The sequence below is a fragment of the Psittacula echo genome, assembly GCF_963264785.1.
Source record: "Psittacula echo genome assembly, chromosome: 4".
Lineage (NCBI taxonomy): Eukaryota > Metazoa > Chordata > Aves > Psittaciformes > Psittacidae > Psittacula > Psittacula echo.
This window is the reverse complement of record NC_137738.1, coordinates 24,845,390-24,866,712: the sequence shown is the minus strand read 5'-3', so window position 1 is coordinate 24,866,712 and position 21,323 is coordinate 24,845,390. Positions and strand designations below refer to the sequence as shown.

The 21,323-nt window shown below is 38.1% G+C and overlaps 1 protein-coding gene across 1 annotated transcript in view; it reads left to right on the top strand.

Moving 5' to 3' along the window:
* KIF26B (kinesin family member 26B) overlaps positions 1-21,323 on the top strand; it is a gene marked incomplete at both ends in the record, with an annotated part of 292,830 nt that overhangs the window by 86,421 nt on the left and 185,086 nt on the right. Inside the window, one exon of the mRNA XM_080616449.1 lies at positions 3,734-4,267. Coding sequence (XP_080472575.1) covers positions 3,734-4,267 — 534 coding nt within the window. The remainder of the gene's footprint in view (positions 1-3,733; positions 4,268-21,323) is intronic.

Genomic DNA, 21,323 nt, shown 5'->3' with positions numbered 1-21,323 from the left:
CCCTTAAGGAAGATGGGCAACAAGCTGGGTAGCACGAAGGAAAGGATTATTCTCTTTGTAGTCTCCTTTCCTACAGATGGAGTTAAAATGTCATGAAAACTACAGCAAGGTACAGATTTACAAAGGGAGACAAAAGAGAGGAGGATGCTTCTACATTACCATATGCAATCATATAGTAGTGCTGTTCCTCCTCCTCTGTGAGATCAGAACTGCATTCACCCTGGTACAGCTGTGTACGTCAGTGTTTCTTAACTAGCGCTTGTTTGCTGGGTACATTTTCACTAGGTAAAGCAAGAATTCCATAGCATACCTGTCTATGGTGGTCTCTAAAAGGCAGAACTTCCTTACTTTTCTGATTTTCCTGTGTAGGTTTCTAGCTCGGGACCAGAGATGAGGGGTTAATTGCTAACTGGTTACAGTGGAGAAGGTGCACAACTAAACATAGCTGGAATTGGTGTAACGTGAAAAGGCTCCTTGCAACAAAGCTCAGTATGCACTCTTTTTAGTTCACTGCTGCCTTGTGCTTTGGTCTGTGTTGCGACTGATCTGAAGCTTTCCGACCTCTTACACACCTTCATTTGTTTGTTATAAGAACAGGTGTTTATAGTAATGCTGTTTATACTAAAGATGGCTCAGTCATTACAGCAAGCAGAGAAACCATCATGAACCTTTGCCCTGAACTCAAACCAGACTCTTTTGTGATTTTTAAAGTTCTGTTTCAGTTTTCCATGTCACTGCACTTTGTTCTGTCAGGACTGGAAATGAGTGCCAAAATATAAATGATATTTCCAGTGTCAACCTCAGATTTCACAAGCAGATCTACTGTCATGCCAGGGAGTATGGAGTTTCTTAGACCTCACAAGTTTCACAAGTAGTGAGTATAACCTTTCCAACTGTGCTGCTTAGTGCAGCTAGTTCAGTGTGCTTATCCAGTGAAACTTGTCCATTGCTATTTCATATGTGACAAGATACTGTTTACTGAACTAATAAGCATTCCTAGGGAAATGTGTGCAGATGATTGCTTACAGATGAAATACTGAAACAGAAAGTGCCTTGTAGCTGCGTTTCCTTGCTATTCAAGCAAGTGTGTAGTGGCTGTCCAGCTTTGACCTCCTTCCTGCTAAATGTGTTGCAAATTTGTCAGCTGATTCTTCTGTGAAATTATAGTGGAGCTTCCCAGCTCAGAGTAAGAAACTAAACTCTCTTTTAGGCTCTATCAGTTTTGTTTCGAGAGCAAAATATGAGTAATGTGTTTCTGGAACCTGAGTTTCTCCGAATGTATTTGCTGTCCTGTTGGCTTTTCTCTTTCATATTCCAGACTTGGATCCATCTAGTAGAGTCCGATAGATTAGTAGGGCCAATCTTGGGAGTAATCAGTTCAAGTTGTGCCTGTGTTCTTTCTGCTGCTGAGGAGGAACAGTCTTCCCTCTTTCCCTCTTTCCCTCTGTCTGTTTATTGTTGTATCAGAGAATGATCTGATGTTTGTTTTAATACTGAGATGAAGCTGAATTCACTGCTGTCCAGCACTCGTTAAAGTTGGTGTGCTACTTGAATATTTATATCATGTTGACATTTGCTTACTTTAGAGATGGCTTTATTTCCTTGGAATATTTATCATAGTATCCAGGAATTTCCATGTTGAACTGCTGCTGGATCTGAATGTTGTATATAATTACCTGGGTTCAAGAGCAGTTGCCTAAGGGAAGTAAACTTTCAAAGAACATCAGCTAGCTCTGTGGCACTAGCTAGCTGAAGGAAGAACTGGCAAGGATTTTTCCTGGACTGATGTGGAGCAGACTGGAAAGAAGACTCACGCTTCTTTTCAGCTATATAGGTATCCTTGTCTAGCTCATTATGGGAAGAGAAGAGAGTTTTTTCCCTGTATACCTGGCATCATGGATAGGTTACCACATATCTGATGTGATCTTTTGACCTACTTATGGCCTGGTATGGAAAATAAGATTTGACATCTTTTGCATCCTGTTTTTTTCCCCTGATTTCCACCAGTCCTTTTCCTGAAGGGTAAGGGGGGGAGGGTTGGTGCACAATCCAGTTCCTGCCTTCCTGACACAATTTGATTCTCTGAACCCCTTTGTTGCATAGAATAGAAATGACCAGCTTGCGGCTTGATCAGATCTTAGCCTCCTGTTGTTTCCCATCAGCTTATATGACTCTCTTGGGCTTGTGGGGCTAGAACCACTCTTTTGCTGCTGTGCATAAAGAGGCACCATGATTTATGAATCAATTAATCACTGCATGCTGAGGAGCTGTTCACGGTAGTTAAACAGTGAAAATAAAATGCTTGAGTATATAATAAAGATGGAGCATAATGAATATGACCCTCTACCAATGAATTCTCTTCCTCCCTGTATTACGTGCCCTATCCATTCTTTCCTGGCACAGCCAAACTGATAAAGCCACAAAGATGAAGAAGAAAAATATAAAGAAAGATTCTGATGCTGTCTGTAAATCTTTATGAGCAGTTGTAAGAAGACCCACCAATAAGTCTCCAAAACTTGAAGGGGGAAGGTCAAGTCTGCCCTGCCTGGCCTGTAAACCCCCAAAAATGTGGTGTGAAATTTCCAAGAAATATTTCCATGACATAACTGTCATTGTTTGCTCTGTGTAACAAACACATCATTGTCGTGTGTTTCTAAAACTGCATGATACTGTAAGAACTAGGCAAGTTTGGTGGTAAGCCCCTGCTATGACTGCTGTTCATGTTCAGAGCTTGCTGAAGCACTTTGCAATTCAGTCCAGTGCTCAATGACTGTAGTCAGGTCATGGTGGCATATTGCTTTGTGGAGAGCACCACTGACATTCAACCATCAGCCCATGAGGTAAGCATATGAGCCCAGAGGTTTTAAATGTGATCACACAGTTTTGCCCCACAACTGTGCTTTCCAAGAAAATTATTCTTTACAAATTATTTACACTATACAGAACTATATTCTAAGTAAAATTAATGTTTTATTTTCTATTATCAGCAGATACCTAAAATAGTCATAGAACATTTTATTAGCAGGGAAGTTGTTGGTTTTTTTCTCCCCCCTGCCCCTTGTTTTTTTTTTGTTTGTTTGTTTGTTTTGTTTTGTTTTTGTTTTTCCCTGTTTGAACAGTGTATTCTTGGTAAAGGAAATAGTGAAAAGCTCTTGAAAACTTTATCGAATGCCCATCTGTTTTGAATTCTGAAAAAGATTTGGGGAGAGTGATGGTTCTTCTGATTTTTTCATTTTTTTCTCTGTAAGCAGATATTGAAATGTTACATTTTTGTTGCAGAGTATTTCCTGGATTTTCTGATTTCCAAAAGCTGGCACTGATGAGTAGATGGATTTGTAAACCTTGCTACAAGCCCACTGGTTTTAGTGCAGTTGCTCTTGATCTCGCTTCTGTAACTGAGAGTATTTTTCATTCAAGCCAGAAATTAGGTGCAGTGGTGTGAAGCAGGTTAATTTCTTCTCTCTGCCATGTATTGAAGCTTGCAGTGGAATTATAATATTTGCCACTTATCGGTAAAAGAAATTTTTCTTTCCAAGACAATCTCGTTTCTCATTTTTGTTCAGCTCTGCTGCTGACATGTTGACTGTGTCTAATGGCCTTTGTTTGCATTCTAAGCTTATCTCATAAATTGGCTTTTGAAATGCATAATCAGCAATAATAATGTTTCACTGTGGTAACCATAGTTAAACATTTCTCTCCTGTCCTCCCTTCCCATTTTCTGTTTGATTTTTAGGACCCAGGTTTCTCTTCAGTGATTCATGACAAGCTCCAAGTTCCTAATACCATTCGCAAGGCATGGAATGAGAAGGACAACAGATGTGATGTTTGTGCCACACACTTGAACCAGCTGAAGCAAGAGGCCATTCAGATGGTGCTGACCTTAGAGCAAGCTGCCAACTCAGAACATTACGATGCCTCACCAGGCTCTCCCCCACCTCTGTCCAACATGCCAACATTAGTGAGTCCCCGGCACATGGGCAGCCTGCAGCCCAGGGACTGGGCATATGTGCCTGCTCCTTATGCTACATCTAATTATACAGGCTTTATTGCCAATAAACACAGTGGAAAACCCAACACTCTAGGAATTGTCAATGGGGTGGAGAAGAAAAATGGCTCTCCTGGACACCAAGCCAAGGTCAGCTTTCAGATGGCCACTAGCCCCAGCAATGGTAATGTTCTCAACTCTGTGGCTATCCAGGCTCATCAGTACCTTGATGGCACCTGGTCTTTGTCAAGAACAAATGGCGTCACTCTATATCCTTACCAAGTAAGTATTTTAAAACAACAAAGTGTATTCTTTTTCTTTCCACTGAAGTTTGTATGGGCATACCTAACACTGCTTGCCCATGTTTGGTAGGAGGAGAGTCATTCATATGGTTAGCACTAGAACAAGGAGTGCTATAAATTCTTGTTTCCCTGATAAGGGATTGTGTTGGGGAGACACAGATCACAGCCAGCATTAATTGGAACACCTTTCAATAATTTAGCTATTAGTAACAGATGTTATTAAAACAACCCCCCCATGGCAGGGGGGTTGGAACTAGATGATCTCAAGGTCCTTTCCAACCCTAACTATTCTATGATTCTAATAGGAGATAACCAATTATAGAGTATATGCAATTATTCCGTCACACTATTCTCACTCTTGATCCTAGTACTTGGTTGGAGGAACAGCTGGGAACCAACCACACTTGTTTACTCACAAGTGTAAAGTGGCACTAGTGGACCAGTGAATTCTGGGTTAGTATTCAGGAATTACCCAGAAGGCCTTTTTGTTCATCATGTGTGCATATGATCCTATGGTCTCTGTCTGCATATAGCAGGCACTACCTTCACTGATGTGTTCTAAGTTACATACATTCTTACTGATGCTAGTCTGTGCTGGTGGCCTTCAAGAATCAGTTGAATCTGCAGTTGTTTTGATTTGTATCAGGTCCACAAGTCTCCAGAGCTTAGCAATTCTAAGGGGATTTTCAAGTACTTCTCAGCATGTTCTTTTCTTCCTCTTTGGCTTGCTGTTTTCTGGTATACCACAGTCATAAATACCTATAGAACCCATCCACAGCAACTGGTGCAGAAGAGGCTTTTTTGATAGGAAGTAGGCTTTCTGACACACTTAGCTGCAGGTGATGGGATTTTCAGAGTGCCCAAGCACTTGTAGATTGCAACATAAGCCTATTATATCTGAGTTCTCCCATCCATCCCTGTTGACTTCCTTAGGCACATAAACATCTTTCTAGTAAGTTATTAACAGATTGCAAGATAGATCCCTAAATTAATATTTAACATTTATGAGTATGAATAACTGATACTACAGCCAGAAAAAAAGTTCATAAGCATTAAGCTGTTGTCATGCACCAAAGAAGACTTGGTAAAACCAGAAGTGAACTACAGTTATTTTATCTGGGAAATATGTGACTTTATAGTTCTGTGGATTTATGCTCTAATGAACCTGAATCACATTTGGGCAGGTCAGTATGTGATCATAGTTTGATCTAAGGAAAAAAAAACCCAACACCTAAACAAAGAATGCACATTAAGAAAATGGAATGATTATTATTTGTCTTGGTAAAAATGAGTTCAGTTTTATTGCACACACAATCTTTTAGGTTAATGTTCTATGAAAATGTGGGTTTTGTTTACTTTTGGATGATGTTCATGGTTCCTAAATTGTTCATTTTGTCTTAAAAATACTCACTAAGGAGAATCTGGTATTCAGAACTTTCCAGACTGATCCTGTAATTTGGCTATAGTCTGATTAAAGACTGTTGCCTACCCTTTCCTCCTCTTCGATAAACCTTGAAATAGAAAAGATGACCACCCCCCTCGCAAAAAAAAAAAAAAAAAAATATCAAAACCCAACAACAAACCAAACCCCAACCAACCAGCCAAAAAAACCCCAACAAAACCCCCAAACAAACCCAACAAGAAACAAACCAAGAACCCCAGACAAACTGAAAAAGCCCCAAACAAACCTAGCAGTGTTGGTCTGTGATGGACTGTGTTGATGGTAGTTTTACATTCCCTTCAAGATTCCACCTTCAAATGTTAAAATTCTCACTTTACTCAAGTGTCACATTTAATTATCCAGTCAAGGAACAATAATAAGTAGCTTTTGTCTTTAAACACGTTGAAAGGATTTTAGTGTTTGGTTATGTAGTATCCGTATCAGACTGGGAATTAGTCAAGTGAGAAGAAAAACAAAGTAATTTACTTGTAATTTGAAGTAGTAGGAAGATGCAAACTTTGCTTTTTCTGCTTTTGTCTGCAGAAACCAGTCTTGTTTGATACACATTTTCAGGAACATTTTAATCTCCTATAGAAATATATTTTCTGTTATACACTTACAGTTACATACCTCTGTTGGGGAAGAGCTGTAGGAAGATGAATTTGTTATCTTAATTAAAACCCTTTATTTGAAGGTGAATAAAGAAAAGAGGCACCAGCTACTTACTTGCAAGTGTATATACATTAACTTAACTTTCTCCCCTTCCCTTAAGAACAGTGATTAGAAAAACCTCACTGTATATTGGCTAAGAGGAATAGAAAATAATTTCTTGGGATAAAAGACCTTGCACTTCACACAGAGAGGTACAGTACCCTTCTACATCATAATCTTGTTAAATTGATGTCCAGGGAGAAGTCAGTCTCATGTCTTTAGACTTAATGGCGCCTGTTGTAGACACCTCCCATTGTAAATTAGCTGCTGTTAGACAGTCTAGAAAACTTGACAGAAATGGTTGAGTACCTTGAAAACTGACTGTGTTTTCTTCCTTGAAGCATCACCAAAAAAGAGAAAACATTAGTTTGAAAGTGACATTCTGTGGCTCAGAATTGACTCATGGCAATTTTAGGCACCAAAAAGTATTCCTACTATTGGAAGTTCTAGGATGTTACTTCCTTGTTAGGATCTTCCCCTCCAGACTGCCTAAAATTAGAACCTTGTTAGGAGGAATTAATTACAACTTAAGTTTCAGTTCTGGTAGAAAAAAACCCCGAACATAAACCAAAGTGAGTGTTGTGATATTGTAAGGCTCAGCTGCTGCAGTAGTGTAGGGCAAGTCTCAGCTGACATGCCACTATGCAACTACTTTTGCAAAAAGAGTAGTTGCTATCAGGAGTAAGTAAAACAAATGTGAATTTATACATTACCAGATTTAGTACAGTTTTGAAAGTCTGAAAAATAGAAAAAGAAATACTGTCTTCAACTGGAGATACATGTCAGTTATTGTCTAATAATTTCATGGAGGCATTATAGGAACTCATCAACGGAGTATCCTAAGAGTAAGTAAGAGAAATAGCTGCTAAGAATTTGTTAGGCAAAATTGGTCCTACCTGGAGATTAGGAGATGGTGCAGATGACCACGTCAGTCCCCAACAGCCCTCTTTTGTGTGATTCCATATTTAGCCACCCCTTGACCGGACAGAAGGAAAAACTAGTTCCAAAAACCTGTGATGTCCCGTAGGGCTGGCTGACAAATGAACAGCCAATGCTGTTTTCTGCAAGGGGCTGAGTCAAATTTTGCTGGTAAGTGTTTCTCTTACAAAACAGAATCGGAGGCAGGGAAAGGGAATTGATTGATCTTAAACAAAAAACATGTTAAAATTCTTCTACTAACACTTGAATGCTGAAATGGTCACTTGGTCAGGATAGGAATGACTCCTGTCTATTGAATGCATGTAGGAAAATACCAGCCAAAATGCAGCAGAAATACATCCAGAGTCTGGATTTGTGCTCTTTCCATCACTAGCAGGTAGCATTTGTATATCCTGGGAATCAGACTGTGTCTTAATACTTGTCAGGGCTTCTGCTTAGCTCTCTGTCACTCAAAGGGATTTCAGTCCTTCCCTGCTCAGAGAAAACTCATTTAAATTGGTAAGGCTTTACCTGAGAAGGGCTGTAATTATTTGTGCAGCTGTCGATGTGAATTACAGGATATCAAGGTGTTAAGTACGCTTCTGTTGCTTAATGGTTATCGCATAGCACCCCTATCAAAAAAGAAACTTTTTGCCTGGGGTACTAATGTAGGAGCCAAAAATCCAAATACTCTGATGAAATGATTGCTTTTCATAGTTTTTATAGAGAATGTGATACTAAATTGAATGCACAGTGCTTTTATTACTTTATTATCCAAAGCTGCTAGAGTAGCTAAACCAAAGCCACTACATTAAAGAATAAGTTAGATTTATGTCCATAGTAGTTCAGAGTGATTCAGAGTTTGCTTTCAAAGGGAAAGGAGTTGAAAATAGTGACTAGATTAAGGTGATTACACTAAAACACTTTTTCTGGACTAAAAATGCTCCATTATTTAGAAGTAGATGTTCCTCTTTAGAATGGGCACTCTCTTTTAGCCTAAATTAACTGCATGGCTCTTGCCTGTTGGTGTGCCTCTAAACCAAAAGCATGGCATTGTGTGCATTGTGGTGCGAGCTGCAGAACATAAAATGTTGCTGTTTCCTCAGTCCTGTAGTTACCTTCCTGGATCTGTGTAAGAATCTTCAAGTAGATTATTTAAAAAGGCAAAAACCCCCAAACCCTTTAGCAGAGTGTGTTTGGTAGATTTGAGTGACAGGAAGGTAAGAAAGAACCAGAGCACTGGAAAATGCCAACTGTTTCAGGAACAATGTGGGCCATGAAAGGGAAGGATGGGTAACAGAAATCATGGCTGTTGATGTGGGTGAGCAAATCCTGTTCCAGACCTTGAAGTTGTGAAGTTTGAATTTGATAAGGAAAAAGATAGTACATGTAAGGGTTTGAGTAGGGGTATTGTGAACATAATGATATTTAAGGGAAAAGTGTTCCGTTCTCCCTTGCACTTAAAAAGACCCTTTTGACCAAAAGTTTGGAAAATGAGATCTTAAACTACTGAGAGCCTCTTGGCCCCAAGCGTAATGATATTGAGCCTATTCAGAGAGTAATCAAAGGCTTTGTTTCTGCACAATTGATGAAAGCCTACAGTATGTTCTGTTTCCTCTTTATGTATAATGTGTGTTTAGAAGAAAAGTGTTCCCTGGGAAAGTTCCAGCTTGTTCTGGAGTATTGCAGTGATGAATGATTTGTTTGGAGTTTACTTAGGTCATAACTGTCTCATAACACATCAGTTCTTTCAGGCACAGGCTTTTAAAAAGAAACTGGTAGTGATGAGAGTTGGGCACAAGATGGAGAGTTCAGATACAGAGCCAGTTTCTCTGTGTGAGGTATTTCCATTCAGGATTTTGATTCCAATTTTTTTTTTGAAGACTGCTGTCTAATTTTTTTCTCTTCCACTTGTTGCTGCTTCTTTCATTTCTTAAAGTATTCAGCAAGATAAATATAAAATGTTAATGATTGCTACAGCAGTGGCAAGGGTTATTTAAGTACCTTCTAAAGCATATAATGCAAGGTACAGAAATCAAGTTACTTGCTCCATCTGTAAACTAACAGGTGCCTTCTATATTTATTCCACGCTTCCTAGAAGGAGACTTATTTTGCCAAAGCATCTTAGCAACAAGAGGAAAAGGGATTTATACACTGTCTCTTCCAGTGCCATGTTCTTACATGACCACACACGATTCAGTATGAGATACCTAATGCAGGAGGTATTTTGCCTTTGTGCAGTTAGCTTTTGGTCCAGAATATTTTTGGTGGCTTATGATTCAATAGCAGTTCAGTCACTGAATGTATGAGATCCACATTGGAGTGTAATGGCTCCCTGAACATAGTAGAAAACTTTTTGTTCCTATTACTGCAAGGTCATAAATGATGATGTTGAACAAATGTGTGTAAATTCTTGTACTGTTTTTTTTCATTCTGCATCGTGGTTTCTAACAACAAAATAATTCCATAGAGAGACTGAAAGTGCAGAAATTTTATAGCCAAAGATTGTTTGACTGGGCCAAGAAACAGATTGTCAAACAATTCATTGGCAGTGAAATTATGTCCCTGCTTAATTACCTCTGTTGCTCTCTTCCCCCATGCATTAGTTATCTCTGAAGTGGATTTCCTCTGACTAAAAGCCTTTTTAAACCACATCACTAATAATTAGATATGACCCAGTGTATGTGATCAGCAGACATTTTGCCATGATTGTTTGATCATTCAATTTGTATATTACAGAAGTTGGCTATTTGTGTTTCATTCCTCCTGTCCACCCCCTCAGTTAACAGCCCAGTTGTATACTGATTCTCTAATATTGTCAAGAGGAGAAACTGAGGTCTATGTGAACTGTAGGAGGGGTTTCTTTTTTGCATTACTCTGGTGTGATTTGATCTCTTATGGCATTGTTATGCATGACTTAATGCCCTTAGAATCATTACTTTCCCCCTTCATGATACTGGGGTGACCAAGGGAAGAAAGAGGTAAAGAGTATCCCATGGACTGAAAAGAGCTAAGTAGGCTTATCCTACGAGTATGAAAACCCCATGACTCAATTGTGATGTGAGGAAGAAATCTGTAGACTATTAAAGGAGTGAGTTAATCCTGTATATTAGCAAAAGCCAGAAGATCACAATTAGTGAGGATTTGGAGTCTTGGTTTCCTCCCCGGTTCTGTAGCTTAAGGATTTTGTCCACATGTGAGACTAGTTTATTTTCTGAAATAATAGCTGAGCTGATTGCTTGCATCACTGAACAAAAGTATAAACTGAGATGAGGGAAGGTATTTTAACAGCAGGAAAATGATGTAGATGCGACGAAGAGAGGTAGAAGACAAATGGATGTATCAGCAAGAAATTGTCCCTTTGTTTCCCACTCTGTAAATAAGATGGCACAGAATTAGAGAGGTAAATGGTCAGCTTCTGCTTTATTTCATAGTTCAAGAACATAGACAGTTAAGTTAAAAGACAGCCAATTTGGAAGTGAGAAGAGGAAATACACTTTTTATGCAACGTACAGTTCTGTGGAACTTATTGCTGTGAAACAATATTGAGGCCAAGATTTTAAGAATATTCGTAGAAGAATTATGTGGGCAATAAAAATAATTCTTTCTGATATTAGGATAAAAAAAAAAGGAAGAGATAAACTTTCATATAGCATAAGGCAATTGGTGTCTTATATCTTATGGAGCAGGCTTCCTTTAAATGCATCCAATATATGGCTAAGTATTTGAATTCCTGAAACTATCACTAAAGCTTTCCAGCACAAGTGTAACTGGGCTGACTGGAAGAATGATACTGATGTACTTAGTCAGCTCTTAGACTTTTTGTCCCTCTGTTCTGAAAATGACCCTTGAGTGGCAGCTGGAGAGAGAGCCTAGATTAGAGCGTGAAACTGGTGAAGGATAAACACCAGATGACTGGTGCTGTGTTTTGGATGGAGGCCTGTGATGAACAGATTAGTGAAGAGTTCTCTTCCAACAGTTTCAACAACATTGTCAGAGTTCATTGAAAAGTGATGCACATTTCAGATTTTTTTTGTTTTCAATTCCTTACTCCAATATGTGAAGATTCATGGCTTTGAAAAACTTTCTTGGGCTGAATCATTCATATGAGCAACATATTGGTCTTTAACACTGCATAAAGATTCAGTCTTGCGGCTTATATTTCCTCCTGTATCTTGCTATTGTTCAACATCTGTTGCAAGAAGAGTGAAAATAGAAATGTACAGAACCAAGAGTATATTAATTCTAAACTAAATGAGAGGGAGGGGATGACAAAAGAAGCAGAAAACAAACTTTAGGTATTTCCTTTTTGATTCCCAAGGGGTACCAGTCAAGACACAAGTCAATGTATTGTCACCGTAACTGAGGCATCTGTTTCTCACAATGTTTTACAAAAATGGGGCATAGAATCAAGATTAGATTTAGGAACACTGTCATAAATAAATATTTTTTCTTCTTCTTGTAAAATCCTGTTCTAAACTTTGTTTTTGTTTTGAAAATATTTGAACATTTAAATATGACGAATTGTATAACTGTGCAAAAAATAAATTGAGAAAGCCTTTTTCCTTGATGCTATGCTATGCTTCAGGGAAGTAAAAAATACATAGCTAGAGGCTGAAGTAACTTTGAAATGTGATTCCACACAGCTATTATGTAAAACCAGTCTTTTAATTTCTCTAAAGTGTTTCTGAAATGGCTTCAGAAAGGGAGCATCAAATTCTCTGTTGGGACAGCTCTCTTGAATTCAGTGGATTTGAGTTACAGCAGTTGGCTGCAAGCACATACTGCTGGCTCATGTCGAGTTTTTGTCAACCAGCAACCTGAACTCTTTCTCTCAGGGCTGCTTTCAGTCCAGTCTCTACCCAGCCTGCATTTGTGCTTGGGCTGGTACTGATCCATCCGCAAGACCTTGCATTTGGCCTTATTGAACTTCATGAGGTTTGCACTGGCTCACCTCTGTCAGTGTCCCTAGGCTGATTGTCCAGCAGCTTTTGAACTGTGCTCAGCTATGTTTTATGCAGAATAAGGAAGGATTACATATGTACAGGGGTGAGAAAAAGCCCCTCCATCTAATAAAATCATCTTTTACATCTACAAACTGCTCTGAGGAGAAATTAAATTGTACTTCACTTTTCACCTAACCTCTCTAGCTGAACTCAGAACTGCTCCAAAGGCTGAAGGGGAAAGCAAGGTAATGAGGTCTCATCTTTCAAGGGTTTGGTTGGTGCTCGTTGTGCTTAGTGTCACTAGCAAATAGCAGGAACACCTGTAGCATTTCCTTCTATGGGAGCAAAAGAGTCACCATCACTTATGTGATTAAGGTATCTGAGGACTTAGTTTTTAACAAATTAAGAAAGTCTCAGGTTTGACTGGTAGATGTGAATGTCAAGTGACTAAACTGCAACCAGTACAAATTAAAAGTTGTATGGATGGAAGTGCAAGTGTTTCTGTTGTGACAGCTCTTTGAATCAAATACATGTATCTGTCATGCTTTACTTCAAATTGATATTTTTTTGCATTTGTGAAAGTGGCATATATATATGTATTTATTAAATGGCTGGCTAAATTCATGCACAGGCTTTTGGCTAATGGTAAAGACAGAAAAAGAGTTAAAGGTTTGAACTACGCTTGATGAAATGACTTCTGCTTCCCTAACTTCATTGTGGCTGTGCTCATCTAAAATGAGTGCAGCTTTGTGCCACTGGATAATTATAAAACACACTTGTGATGTAAATTCTGCAATTTCTTTACACCTTTTACTGCATTATCTATTATTTTGCAAGAACTCAAGGCTATTACTAAAAGTAGAGGTTAGGCCTAGATTTGAAAAATATTTGTATTTTAAAGCATGTAGATTGATATTTTCTTTCCTGCAAGAGACAAATATCTAATAGATAGAGGTTATTACTGCTTTTCTTCTAGACAGGTTTTAGGCTCCTGGAGCTAGGCAGTATTACTGGATTCAAACACAAATCATAAGCACAGTAATCTCTCTGTTTTATTCTTGTATATTTTCTCAGTTACTGCAGTGCAACACAAGATGAAAAATTAACTCAATCGTAATTAAAGAAATTATACAGAACACATCAGAAGAAAATGTGTAGTAATGAGATATCATCAGTTCTTAATTGATCAGTCTTTCTGATCCCTGAACACTTTGTGTGAAGTTCTTTGCCAATGTGCAGGAGGTAAAAATGGATGTGACACGATTCTCAATTGTAGCACACAGGCATATCATGGTAGTGATCACAGACAGGACTGACAGGGAAAATGTGCTCAGAAAGTTTTGTCTGCATTTGGACCAGCTTCTATGAAAGTGAAGAGTATTTTTATTTTATTTTATATTTTATTTAATACTTTATTTTATTTTTAGGTGCAGACGCTAAATAAACAATTGAGTTGTTTTCAAGTGCTTTGGAGGGAAAAACCTAGTTCTTATGTCATCAGCTTTTCATTGTTCTCTGCTCTAGTCAGTCATTAGAAAGGTCTTTGCCTCTGTAACCCTAAATGCCTGGAAATGCCATTTGCAGGCAGAATTTAGTAGTGATGCTGATCATTCTCTGAGGGTTGTCTTGCATTTCAGGGCCTTTGTTAAAGATGCTTTTATACATTGCCAGAGACCACCTTATCGAGATTTATTCCTACTCGTATAGAAGTAGGTGAAATGAGGACACCTGGCCTGATGATAGCTAGGGTTGTAGATCAAGGTTTCTGGAAAGCTGCTTGATAAAGGGGTCATGTAGGTTACGAGATTTTTTCCAGGCTTAATGATGTAGGTTTCTCTGCTTCCTTTTTTATTCACTGCTTAATTACTTTAATACTATATTGTGAGCATTTGCCTCTTCTCCTTCCTCACTCATTGCTTTGTCTTTGAAGCAGGGACAGTAGGCACTGATGCAAGGGGCTGTTAGTTCTAGGGCCTCTAGGCATTTCATGATATAATAAATATGAATAATAGAGCACCATATTCCTCATATGTTCTCCAGTAAAGATGGTTCCAAGTGTGGCAGTGGAAGCTTATTATGGCTTGGTTTCCTTTTGAAAGTGAGAGAGCAGGAAGGCATCTCTTAGATAAAAATGCTTGACAAAACTACTGGAAAACAACTGATTGTTCTTCAGTTTCCAATTTTATCTGCTGGACAATTTTATATCATTCATGAGAAAAAAAAAAAGATACTTAACTATTGCTGCTATTTGAATTCATTAAATAGAAATACCTTTTTGTAATATCCATAGATGGTTTCACAAAAAGCCAAAGGACCTGTCAGTAGCCACAACTTCTACTAAAGCAAAAAAAAGATTTGTGCTTACGTGACTAGAGAATTTGTTCCCAAGATTTTTTAAATATTGTACAGACATGGAATGGGAAAAATATAAACTCAGCCGAAAAAGGGCTGGAGCAGTAACTGTATATTTTGCCTACTTTAAAGTCCAGTCCTCTAAAAGGACCCTAATTACTTTGAGCATCAAAACTAAACCTTGGCAATACATTTGAAGGAAACCCACTTTATTGTCCCATGCTTTATGTGTTAAGAAGGAGATGCACAGGAAAGTGGAAGGATATTCCAGAGATGGGTGCTATGCAGTTTGCGAAGAGTTGAGAAAATCTTCTGTTGCACTGAGGACAAAAAGGGCTATCTCGTAATTTCATTTGTGGAAGTTAGTTTTTTCTGTGACTGCTTGGAAGATTCAGTATCTGTGGATTATGAAACAGAGAAGTTGTAAGTGTTTGGAAGAACTTTGGAAACAGAAGAGACTGACTAAAAGTATCTTGCTGGTTGATTTTTTTTTATCTTCAGATATGGCTTGAGCTGGAATTTTTGTCAACTGCACAAAGTTCACACACTTCACCATTTACAACAAGCTGCTACTGTGCTTTCTGAAAAGAAAAAACTTGAAAACAAGGGCTTTGCTTTAGAGGGATTCACTTGAAAGCATGCCTTTGGGAAAGAGCAAGACTACAGAAGATTTAGACTGACCTCTCAAGTTTTTTAGAGTTTAACATCATTGAAATGTGTTCTTTCAAAAAGCTGCTGAGTTCAGGATGTATCCTCCTTATTATTTACTCTGCTTTAAATCTTAATAAAAGTAGTCCCAGCAAAGACTAAAATCCTGTCATCCTTGTACAATACTCTGTTTCCACATAGGTAACCTTCCATAATGCTATTCTGCTGGAAGATTGAGCTTTAAAACTGTAAATTTTTTCCCTTGAACTTTCATAATCATCCAATCTTGTTGGTTAGGGCTGCACTCCGGGTGCATGAAACCCACTGTCTGTAGGGGACACTGTGCAGGAATGGGTATTTTGGAGTTTCAGTCCTCTGGGTTGGTCACAGGGATAATGGCTAATCTGCACCTGGTTTACATGGCTTATGTCACTGTGGCCATTGTGAGCAGAGCAACTTGGTGGTGGGAAGAATTTTGAGAATTATCCTGATTTTTTTTTTCCTTTAATGCATAATAGTAGTACTCTATTTCTGAATCCTTCCCCCCCTCTCCCCTCATACTTGATCTGGTTTCTTTATTTGTGCATGCATGTATTTATGTATATATACACACAAATAGGTTTTTTTCTTCCACTTTTTTTTCTCTAGGAAAGAGTCTTATGCTGGTTTTCCAAAAGAAATTGCTGATAAAGTCAGGATAGATTCTGATCTGAAATCAAATTCACTTCACTGGTGACAGAGCATCATCAAGCTTTTTCCTTTTAGTGACTTAACTCCATTCTGCTGATACTAAGAAAATCAAAGAATGAGAGTACACCAAGTTCTGAAAGCTAACGTTGCAGAAAGAGGGAGTGTTTTAGTCCCTCTTCAGACTAAACACTAAGCAGCAGTTCTAGAAGGGTTTCAGGCTTGGTTCTTTATTATTCTGTTTATAAAATAGTGCTCTGCATTTTGGAGCTAGTTCATGCTCATCTTGTATTCCTAGTGTAAATGACTGTGCAGGTTGACTTAGTAAATGCCTATATTGTACCTGGTGAAGAGACATGAGACCTTTTTCTTCAGTTATGCAGATTACAACACTGCACTTTTACTGACCTGTTGTCAGTGATTCTTCTTTTGACATGTCAGTATGGAGCAGAAAACCAGTCCATATGGTCTATTAAACAGAATAAAGACTTCCATTCTAAAATTGATTTAAAAGTAACTTCTGAAACTTTTACACTGTAGACCGGTAAACAAGTCGAAGGGGAAAAATCCAAAACATCAAAAAAAAATCCAAAACATCATTTGCACAATTCATGTGCAAATAAAATTTTTCTGTGGAGTGCTGAAATGAAGATAACCATGAGGCATTTATTGCAGTTCAGAATGGTTTACTAGACTTTAGGCACCATTTTAGATGATGAGTCTGTTTGCAGTTGTTATATTTGGACTTCATTAAATGCATTTAATTAAATCTATTGTAAATCTGTTTTATTCCCAAGGGGCAGTTAATGTAATCTTGCTGTTTACTTATAAAAAATATCAACCAATAGTTCCTGCACTAATTTTAATCACTGTTTATTTACAGACCCTAGTGAAGTGCGTTTTGTCAGTTTAGTTTATTGTGCACTGCTCCTTGGGGCAATCACTTTTTGTCTTTGCGTCCTATGTAGAAGAAACTGTATATTCATTGTTGCTGTGTTAAAAAAAAAAAAAAAAGAAGAAATACCTTTTGAAGGTTACTTAGGGTGACCTTTATAAAGAAATAAATTTAGCTATAAGACTTGACTGTATAATTGCATGCAATTTTCTTGTGCTGATATTCTGTCTTAACCTTCTGACTTTTGAGTTTCAAGATCTTTTAAGTTTTACAAGCAATTTGTTTTGTTTTTCTCTCCTGTCTCTTAGGCTGCAAACAGGAAAAGTGATCAGGATGTATAAAATTCAAGAATTAAAAATTAGCAAATTTTAGTGGCAAAAACCAGGAAACAATAAGCCAACAGGGAGTCAGAAGTTAGGAAAACAACAAGGTCCTTAGATGATATATAAATTACAAATCTGAGATAAATGTAATACAGAGAGAGGCAGTAATTTAATGGAAGTGGAAGAACACTCTGCATGTGTACTGTGAACAAATTTTGCTGTGAACGTATACACAAAGTGTACCTATGAGTAAAGAATAAATAATTGGCAGTATTTACTGTGTGCAGTGCGTTCTGAAATTAAACGCATTAGGTAGTAAGACATGTAAGACTTTGCATTTGACTATCTTTCATAGCCTTTCTCCTAGACAGGAAATGGCTGATACCAAGTCATTAAAACTGTATGGAGTCTAGCCTTGGTTTGATCAGAGTTTTGTTTTACTGGAGAATAATCCTTGATGTATCAAGTGGTTATTATTTGTTCACCCAAAATTCTCATGGTAGGTTATACTGATGAAATCTGAAAGAATATTGTCTTTTGAGGAATGGTTGCTGTTTGTTAGTGCTGCACGTTATGGATGTTCACTTGTTCCCTCTCCTGCCTTTTCAGAAGGAGCTGTAGAGCACAGCCAGACTAGAACCAATGTCCCTTCCTCTCTAATTTTCACTTTTCAGAACTGTGAAATTTTGAATATGTGCATGTCTGTAGTTCATATCTTCCAAATTGATCACTGAATTATTTTTAATTTTTATTTTAAATCAGAGAAAAGTAAAGGAGTTATGTGTATCAGCATTGTCTAAGGTGATGAGGAAATACTGTTCTTGATCTGACCTTATTTAGCTGGTCAGTGGAGATGGGGATTGGTATTAACTAGTCTGTAAGTGCATGTGCACTAAATTCCAGCTGAGAATAGGCAGTCAGCATGCTTAACGTTCTTAAAGGGGAAATGTGATCTTCATACTGTAAAGCTGTTACAGCAAAGATAATGATAGTTACTGTAGACCAAAATGCAAGTTACGAATACTAGGCAAAGATCATTGTGTGCACCTGAATTAAATTCTAAGTCAGCTTCAGCTAATGTAATGCTGAGCTACAGCCTGGAAAACCATGCTTAGCTTGGATCTCTTCAAGACTTGCAAGTCAAAAATGCCAACTGAAACACACAGTTTTGATTGAAAACATGATAGAAGTTGCAGCAAATGAGAGGGGGCTGAACATGATTAGTTTGGGAAATAATGTAGACTAGGAGTATGTGTAAAAACCAAGAATGTGTGGTGCTGTAAAAGGAAGATCCACCCCATGCAGGAGAGTGCCATAACAAGTCCGTAGCCTGACGCTCAATAGTTGACCTCCGTGCCACTGAAAGGAGCCCAGAATAGACAGATGCCTACTTCCTAAGGTTTACAGTATGCACCAACAGAGCTTAATTTGATATTCAGTTGAGGATGTGCTCCTCCTCTTTTTTGCTTTCATTAGCTGAGAGGGCAGTAAATCTAGAGCTAACAGAAGACAGCATAGCATATCTTGGCACCTAGTCAGCTTGTAGAATTTGCCACAGTCCTCCAAGTCAAATGCTTATAGCTGAGTGATTTTTACGACTGCTAATAACAGCTGTAGCTGTGCAAACTACAGTAATAAAGCAACCAAATTTATGCCTTGAGGCATTCACCTTCAAGGCCGGGAAGGAACTGTTTCTGTCTAGCTACTGGTCTCATTTGAAGGCTCTTCTGGCACCTTTTGAATTCTTTTCATGTATTCCTGTTAGAAATGACGGTTGTTGCTGTCATAAAATAATTTTAAAACCTCAGCAGGACATTTTTATTATTAACATGAAGGTAAGACAGATGTTCATGTATTGTGACAGAGATTAGAAAGACCAACCTTGTTAAATTTATAGAGAGGTCACTCCTGCTGATGTATAGCTTCTGCAGAGCTGCCTGGGTTTTTTTTTTCCTTTTTTCTTTGGCAACTGCGTACTGACTCCTCTGGAAATGAGGCAATTTCATGGCAGCTCACATTAACACTGATAACTGTGAAATTAGCTATTGCCATGTCTCCATGTTGGTGCCATGAAAGAAGGAACACCTGCAAGGGACTATTAATAGTAGCAAAAGAAAGGTGGAAGGCAGCTACACAAAGCCAAAGGGCAATGCAATTCAGCATGACTGTTACATTATAAGGTGGTGGATTAGGCTATGGTTTGTGCAATTCACTGCAAGGGTAGAAGTTTTCAGCATGGAATTTGAGGCTAAATGATGTTTCCCTGTGGGAGAAGGGGAACATGATATCGTTATGCTTTTTGACTTGACATGTTGACTGGTGTCAAGATCTTGCAAGGTATTTGGATTGATAGTTTATGCTGTTGACTTCTGAAGTGAATGTATCAACATCTCTGCCTGTGGAAATAAAATAAGTGTTTCCTAGGCAAATGCAAGTCTGAGTTCTGAGCCTTTTCCAGCTGCAATTAAGCCTCCTAAAAGCACTTTTCTTGCAACATCACTTTGTTGATACTTCTCTTGTTTTCATTTCTACACATCTTCAACACATTTTTTGACCGAGTAATAGCCAATGTACGTTCAGCCCCACTGAACCCTTCTAAACACATAGGGTAACTTTTGAGCAGCTCTGCGTTAAACTTTGTGTAATGGCTCCTATTCTGGCTGTTCTAGCCTAATCTAAGTTGTAGGCCTCGGAGACATGATCAGCTTGATAACTTTTTAGCAAGCTTACTAATACATGGTAACTGTGAATGCGTGTTCATAGTTTACAGCAAATTCAAGATAATTTGACTTGGATTCTCTGACTTAGCTCTAGAAAAGCAATTGTAAAATAAATCATTATTACCTTGCCTTTGCTACGGGCTGTGTGTGCATGTGGACAGCTGTTATGACTCAGCACAGCAACTTTTTTTCTGTGCCTGAGCTCTTGTAACCTCTTACGATGCCAGTTAGTCAGCATTTGGTAAGCAAATTGGCTCCTAGACAGTATTTCAAATGATGAGTTGAATGGTTCACCTGAATATGTGTGACTTCAGTGACTTTTAATTTCATTGTGAGCATTTAAGCTGATAACATTCTAAGAACTAAATTTCATCAGAAGACTGGGTACTTTGTAGTTCTGAATACCTCCTGTGGAATTGAACCCAAACAAAGGAAGCTGTTTGATGATTTCTTCTTCAGGAATGAGAAAATTTGCTCTTTTTGAGATGAGAGATCTTACTGGAATGCAGGTAATACACTGAAAGATGTGTGGTAGCATTTGTTAAGCTGAACTGAAAGGGAAGGGATGCACAGCTGAATGACTAGACACTAAAATCCAAACACTGTTTCTTTTTTAAAGCTTTCTTCAACCTGCTGCCTGCAGGTTTCAGTGGGTTTTCAAAAGATTACTTGCAGCCTCAGACCTGTCTTACGAGATGCAAATTTAACAAAGCATTCAGATGTGCACCTTAAGTTTTATTCCACTAAGAATGGATCAGGATATACAAGACTCTCCTCAGAGTCCTTTCAGATGACGAGTTGTTAATATTTCATTGAAACAGCAAAAGAGAAAGCTGTGTAAGTGATATTAATAATCATTGGTGTCAGAGGTTAACTTTTATTTGATAAATATTTAAAAATGTACTTCTATGTGGAGATGGTTTAGGAAGGCCTATGAAAAAGTATACTACAGAACAAATCTTCAAACTTAGAATCTTTGATGTTGAGAAAGATGTTGAGAAAGATTTCTTACTTTCTCTCTCAAATTTCCCAGCCTTCTATATTTTTTGGTCCAAAACATGCTTGGCTTCCAAATGAGCTGACACTTACCTCCAAGCAGGTTTTTTTTATTTGTGCAGAAGTTCATGTCTGTTGCAAGATTCCTCCCTTTATAGAGTAGTCTTTAGTCTGAAGACTGATAGTTTTATGACCTAACACCCAGAGAAAACAATTTGTTTTATTGTGGTATCTGCCAGCACTAATACAATTAAAGCTTTGGCAGCAGTTTATAGGAAAGTTAACATTCATAATTTCTTTCTAATGGAGAAGCCACTGAAATGGTACTTGTTTCTAAATAGATTCAAGGCATTTGCTAGATCCCTGGGGGTCAAACCCATGCACCTTTCCATGCGCAGC